The 7231-nt window shown below is 42.4% G+C and overlaps 1 protein-coding gene across 7 annotated transcripts in view; it reads right to left on the minus strand.

Moving 5' to 3' along the window:
- fam13b (family with sequence similarity 13 member B) overlaps positions 1-7231 on the minus strand; it is a 69616-nt gene that overhangs the window by 10557 nt on the left and 51828 nt on the right. For 6 of the 7 annotated variants that reach the window (XM_015047084.1, XM_015047086.1, XM_015047088.1 and 3 more), the window contains exons 8-12: positions 4056-4100; positions 3494-3565; positions 2794-2941; positions 1433-1527; positions 496-547 (exon numbers count right to left, since the gene is read on the minus strand). In XM_015047084.1, coding sequence (XP_014902570.1) covers positions 496-547; positions 1433-1527; positions 2794-2941; positions 3494-3565; positions 4056-4100 — 412 coding nt within the window. The remainder of the gene's footprint in view (positions 1-495; positions 548-1432; positions 1528-2793; positions 2942-3493; positions 3566-4055; positions 4101-7231) is intronic. The other variant, XM_015047087.1, reaches the window with a different exon arrangement.

The raw sequence follows: 7231 nt of genomic DNA on the forward strand, positions 1-7231 counted from the left end.
AACCCTGACTGTTACCTAGCAACCCCAGCAAAACCCCGACCGTTACCTAGCAACCCCCCCCCCCCGTTACCTAGCAACCACCCGACCGTTACCTAGCAACCCCAGGAAAGCCCTAGTTCTCGTGCCAGTGGCAGATATTTTCACTTCTAACAAATTAAAAATACTTTATTTATTCCAAATAGAAATTAAACCACATTACAAGAAAAAAATCTGCCACTGGAACTAAGACTTAAAATAAAAACTACGGAAGGAGCTGCACGTACTCGTAGTTCTGCCTACTAAACATTCGCACTAGAAACTAGACAAAATTATTTGGTAGAATCTGCTGGAGACTCCTGTCCTAAACAACAGCAGAGGTGTTGCTGTTTTTACGATACCTTTGGTTTTATAAATTCAGTTTTAACGTCTGTTATGTCTGATTAAAATGATCAAGTTTATCTCCCAGCAGTGGAAGTGAAACGTTCCCAGAAAGGTGAACATCTTCCTGCTACTCACGCAGCTGATGGTGACCGTCTGCTCCATGGCGTCCAGCGGCTGGTTGTCCTGCCTGACGGGGCGACACCAACAAATATTCAAAACAAAACTCAAAAAAAGACTTCAGCTGTGATTTCTGTTCCTCCATGTGACGACCGGTCACATGTTCGCTTGCAGACGGGCTGGACCAGCTGAGGAAGAGTCACTGCACTGAGACGCAGATTAAAAACAAACAGCAGGTGGAAAATGTTGGGAAAATGCTCCAGAAATGTAGTTCAGAGAGAAATGAATTCAGGAATAAACTAAATTTGGTGGCATTTTAAATATTTTACTTTTATTTAAATTTATTAGTAAAATTGATCATAAACATCCAGTGAGTTTTACTAAAATGCAGATGTTGAATAAACTTTTCAGAAAGAAAGAGCCATATTCTGCTCTAGGTAGGCCCGTCAGGATTAGCAATAAATCAATTAGTCACAGGATGAATTAAAGCACAATAACTTACATTTTCCTGGTTAATTGTTTTTCTCTTAAACTGGGTGATAAAGTCTTCAGTCTGGCGCTTTGGTCTCAACTAAACCTTTTGTTAAAGGACACCTTTGTTTACAGATTCTTCATAGTTCGTTTTATTTGTTGATTCTGTTGTTTTGTTTGTTTATGTTGGAAATTTAAATGTTTTCCAGTTTCAGTTCCTCCTATGGATTTAAAGTTTATTGATCTTTGAGAATGTGTTCTCATAATTACTGTTATGCCCTTCTTATGATACATAATAGTGTCAAAACAACAACGTTGTTTATTGCAATAACTTACAGATCAGCAGCATAGAGAAGCGGAGAGAAATGTGACTGTTGATCAGGTAAAAATGGAAACAGTTTGTTAATTCTAACTAAAAACATAAATGCTGAGGCGTTTGGTGCCTCAACAGCAGCAACAGGAAGTAGAACCACGATCTGGTCACCTGGCAGTGTTGAAGTTCTTCCCAGCGTCTACGGCAGCTTCTGGATCCAGATCCATTCCCGAGCTCTCCTCCACGCCGCCGGCTCCCACTGAATTCTGGGAAAAAAACAACAAACAGCAACGGTTTAATCACGAAGCTTTCCAGAAGCAGAGGAGACGAGAAGTGAAGAACAGAAAGCAAACTCTACTGGGAGTCCACCATCACTGGGTGAATCCCAATTCAGACGTTTCACTTCCTCCTACCGGAGCAGGACGAACCGAAACAAACCGAAACAAACCGAAACAAACCGAAACACTGATCATCTGGAAACATTTTCAAGAAAAACACAAAGATGTCAGTTATGATTTAAACTTTAGCTGCTTTTTAAACCTGAAAGCCAGTAATCATCTGCTCTGCTGATGCTGGCAAAAAAAGTGGGGGTCGAAGGTCACCGGTGGGTCGCGAGGCGCCAACCCTAACCCTACACTAAGAAATTACAAATATTTTCAAAAGTGGGTTTTATTTGAATAATCCCTTCTTTGAGCTGTAAGATGACAAAATATTTAAAGTGTTTCATTCCGAGTATAAAGTAGCAACATTAGCAGAATTAATACGCAATTTTACCAGAAAAATGTCTTCAAATTAAAAGAAAAACGTCGTTTTAATAAGAAATGTTGTCAAGATCTTTTTGTTTTTGGTAGAAATGCACATTTCTGTAAATGTGCCAGAATTAACCGAATGGCTGTTTTTCATCCGTTTCTCTTTACAACGTTCAATTTATCCTGCTAAAATCAATAAATCAATAAACTATAAAAAGTACAAACAGTCATTAAAACTGATGTGAGCAGCTCAGTCTGAGATTCTTTCTTCTAAATAAAAGTTTCATGTGGTAATAATTTGTTGATGTGTTAAAAGATGAAATATTTTCTTATCTCTTGAAGATAAAGTGTAACTTCACAAGATGCTCAACATTCCTCACTTTCAATTTGTCAGTTTTCATGTTGGAGTTCTCATAAAATAACTACTTTATTCTCCTAAAGTTGCAACTGTAACCTTGTAATATCAGTAAGAAATAAAGATGGGGATTTAAAGGGCCGGCAGAAAAGCTGGTCAGAGAAACGTTGAGCTTTAAATGTGCGAGAGGACGAGACGTCCAGGCAGCGGAGACACTTTGTCCTCCCTCTAAATTTATCTACAAACTATCTGAACTGTGGAGTCGAGGGCTGGAGGTGAACCGGCGTAGTCTGGATGTTTGGCTGGAATAACACTGTGTCGGTGTGTGTGTGTGTGTGTAGGTGTGTGTGTCGGTGTGTGTGTGTTTTCCTGTAATTTGAGTCCAGGGGAGATTTTCTGTTTTGTGTCAAACTGAAAATGATGCTGACCTCTGCATCGCTCTCGCTCGGCTGCTGCTCCCTCTGTTTGAGCGGGGTCTCCCTCTCTGCGTCACAGGGACTGTCCTCAGGGTCAGTTTGTTGCTCTTCCTCCTCGTCGTCATGGTAACCCTGCTCTTCAGGCTCGGAGGGACTCATCCTGGGAATAAAAACAATAAAAAATGTTAAACTGGAAACAAAAGTTAGTAATGAGGCAAATAAAACTTGAGTCATCGTCTGCTTGGCCAAACAGCATGATGCTGCCATCACCATGCTTCATAGCTGATGGTGTTCACAGTCTAGACCAGGGGTGGGCAGTCCTGGTCCTGCAGCTCTTAATGTCTCCCAGCAGCTGAATCTCCTCCTCAGAGCATCAGGTTCTGCTAACGACCTCAGTAGTTACTGAGGTGTGTTGAAGTTGAGACGTCTAAAAGTTGCAGGAGGCCCTCCAGGCCTGGAGCGACCACCCCTGATGTAGCGTTTCTTTTTTAAACATTTTATACCAACTTCTGTCTCATCTGATCCTAAAGCTTTTCTCCAGACGACGCCTGGTGCCGAGTCTCTTTCTGTTAATCTGCATCATTTGATGTTTTTCTAATATTGTATAAAAAACAACTGAGGTGCTTAAGTAAATCTGCAGAATGTGGCATTTTTAAACAGAATAATCAATATAATAATCAATTACTAAAGTGATGGAGTGCTTGCCTCGTACCTCCTGCTGATGTTGGTTTTCAGCTCAAAGAAGTGCTGCTCCACTGCAGCCCTGATGGTTCTCTGAATTATCCTGAAAAACACAAAATTAAAAATCACATTTATTAAGAAGTTTAGTTTTTCAGTGGCTTTAATTTTGTTCACTGTATGAATGTTGAATTATATTTGGCAGATGGAAGCAGAGTTGTAGCTTTATTTGAAGTTTCTCTCGTTTTTTCTGATAAAACAATGTAATCCCATAATATGAGCTTGTTTGTCACAGGAAATGTTTTCCATGCTGCCTCCATCCCAGTGAAGAATCTGCCTGACAGTCATGTGATCAGTCATGTGATTTCACCTCCCTGAGGCTCCAAAACTAACAAGCTGTGCAAAACGCTTTAGTTTAGCTCTGGGAGGAAACAGCTCTGCTTCCTCCTGCGTCCTGCTCGTCTCCTTCAAATCCTCCCGCCTGCCTTCGTCTCTGGAGACACTTTCATTCATCACCAATAGTTTAACCTCGTCAGAGCTTTGAGGTGAGAACGGCCGGTTGCAGAGAAACGTGCGAGTGTGGAGAGCGGACTTACTCAGCAGAGTCAGCAGGCAGGATGGACATGGGGGAGAGGCGGGAGCTGCAGAGGAGGAAGGGACAGAGCGGTTAGAACCTGCAACAGCAGAAACCATGAGAATCGGGTCGGAAACGGATCCGACTGGGACCGAGTGAAGGCGACAGGAACGAGACGGCGCCGCCGCTCTGGGTTATTTAGACTGGACTGCTGCTGGATCTGATACAGGAGCGAGAGAGAGAGAGTGTGTGTGTGTGTGTGAAGCTGTAAGACACAATCACACTTCAAGGGCAGCAGACAGATCAATAATTTGAATTATTAAAAAGTGGAGAACGATAATAACTTCTATGTTTATTCTTTATTTTTTTCATCTAAATCTCAAAAAATGCTGCTAAAGTAAAAGCAGAATTACTTCAACACATTTTTACTCCAGAGTAAAAAGTATCTGTTAAAAAGTCGACTCACGTTCTGAGTAACTGATCACATTATCAATCATTTCATATTTAAAAATTACATCATCAGACGGACAAAAATATAAAGTTAAGTGGAAAGTTTGGTATTTTAAGGACCAATAATTCATAAAAGTAACAAATAATCTGGTAAAATAAAATCTTTTAATAAAAAACTTGCGTCTGTCTGGTGGATTTCTGGTTTGTTTTTCATTCAGAGGGAAGAAAATCCAGAAATTTTACTCAAGAGTAGAAATACTTCAAAGTAAAATTACTCAGGTAAAAGTAAAAAGTACAGCGTAGTAAAAGTTTTTTTTTTTTTAAAAGTTACCGATGAAAATGTAATTGAGTAAACCAGTTAGTTACTACCCAGCTCTGTCTGTTAGGACTTTGACTAGGCCGAGCGTCCATCACCGCGCTGACCCGTCCTTCAGACAGAACCGCAGCTGTTCCTGCGGTGGGCCGATAACATCTGACAGAGACGCGCCCTGAGGGACTCCGCCTCCAACAACATATCTGTGAAAGGCCCTTCAGGATGTTGCATAATCGTTCAGTAGCTGAGATAGGATCTAATCTTACACCTTCGTGTCCCTGGGAGCCGGAATAAGGCGGCTTTTCACCAAACGCCACGCCGCCGCGTTCTTACGCAACGCGGACTCCACGATCTCGGACAGCAGAGACCTTTCTGCAGGACGCTGAAGGGCAGATAAGATCACGCAGAAACGGCTGTAAAGATTAAAGTGGAATCATGAGACGACCTTTTGCAGAACTTAAATCACCAACACAAAGAGGAAGCTCAGAGGAGACTTTCTCAGGGTTGGTCTGAACTCTGGGAGACGTTAACGCTGCGCTCCAGGAGGTCTGACTCACTCTGCGCTCTTAGTCCTCTTCAGATACAGACTTTTACTTTTACTGTTTGTTTCCAGAACTGTTTCATACTTTCCTTTATACTTCTGCACAACGTTTCGGAAACACAGATACAAACCCGGTTCATTGTAAAACTCAACTTCAGCACAAACTGCTACAAAGTTTTTCCCACAGGAGATTCACTTTGATCTGAATGTTATGTTCCTGCAGGAAAAGGAAAGCTGCACATTTCACGACTCGCTGCAGCAGAAACCTGGAGGTGGAGAAGAACGAAGCGGCTTTGCTGCGCTCATCAGCCGCCACATGACATGAACCCAGAACTATTCACCACCAGCTGCTCCAACAGCTGCAGGAGCCTGGTTTACTCCGACTTACTGGGTTTCTTTAACAATCCTCCACAGACTCCTTCCTGTTACGGTCTCCCAGGTTCTGATCTTGATTGGTAGAAAAGCCTTAAGTTTGACTTTGTCGAGCTTCTTTCTCAGTGAACTTGGTTTTCCAGCAGTTCTCAGTTTGGTTTAAGCTTCAGCCCGGATCGCTCTGTGGCGCCTGGAGCCAGTTTCAGTCCAACTAGTTGGTCACATCCAGGTGTTGCCACATCCGTAAGCTCATTTGGTGGTAAATTACGGCTAGCAGCTCAGCTAGCAGTCTGCATGTCGAGCCGACTTTAAGCTCTCTAAAGTTCAGCGGAGGTTCCTGACCTAAGACTACTAACCGTGCCTTAGCAAACATTCAGACGAAGGCCAAGCATCGGATTAGAGGTCAGAAACAGAGACATCTTAAAGAATCACACCTCGACGCTCTGAAAGGAACCCAACAGGAAGCTAATCTGCTTTTATTAGCTACTGGAGCGGCTTTTCATTCAAAAGCTTCTAATGAGTCAACTTTCTCTGTTTTAGCCATTTTTACCATCAACAGATTGTTTTCATCTGAACAGGTTTCTAACCAACAGCAACAAACCGATCAGGAGGCTGGCGACAGAAGCTCAGGTCACCAGATTACTCATCAGGATACGGATTATGTTTATGTCGGGGGGCCAAAGTGTGGCGCGGGGGCCAACGGGGGGCGTCTGAAGCATTCTGGGCGGTCCTCTGAGTTCAAACCTGGCCTGCAAGCAAAGGTGGCTCCTGCAGATGGACGCTTCCATCTTTCAGGGAAATATTCTCTGAATAATTTTTACAGAATGGTAATGTCTTCTTAAAATAATATGTGGTACAAAACTAGATTCCCATTTATTAACAGTTTCTGAGAACCACAAACTTACTTTTTCTCAGGAGGAAATCTTACAAAAATGTCAGTTTTCCACAAATATTTCTTTAATTTTAATAAAATTTAAATGATTTAGTTTATTATTAAGCAGATAAAATTTAAAAAGGCACCAAAACCAGTTTTTGCATGTTATTAGTAAAATGTTACATTTTCCGTCAAGGCAAAACGTTTGGATGCCTCTGGATGAATAATCTGTCTGGAGACAGGATGAATGCCAAGGGAGCGCAAAGTGTGTGTGTGTGTGTCTCTCTGTGTGTGTGTGTCTCTCTGTGTGTGTCTCTCTCTGTGTGTGTGTCTCTCTCTGTGTGTGTGTCTCTCTCTGTGTGTGTGTGTCTCTCTGTGTGTGTCTCTCTCTGTGTGTGTGTGTCTCTCTGTGTGTGTGTGTCTCTCTCTGTGTGTGTGTGTCTCTCTCTGTGTGTGTGTCTCTCTCTCTGTGTGTGTGTCTCTCTGTGTGTGTGTGTCTCTCTCTGTGTGTGTGTGTCTCTCTGTGTGTGTGTGTGTGTCTCTCTCTGTGTGTGTGTGTCTCTGTGTGTGTGTCTCTCTGTGTGTGTGTGTGTCTCTCTGTGTGTGTGTGTGTCTCTCTGTGTGTGTGTGTGTGTCTCTGTGTGTGTG

The sequence above is a fragment of the Poecilia latipinna genome, unplaced genomic scaffold (assembly GCF_001443285.1).
Source record: "Poecilia latipinna isolate Pla-1442-1.1 unplaced genomic scaffold, P_latipinna-1.0 Scaffold806, whole genome shotgun sequence".
NCBI classification, from domain to species: Eukaryota; Metazoa; Chordata; class Actinopteri; order Cyprinodontiformes; family Poeciliidae; genus Poecilia; species Poecilia latipinna.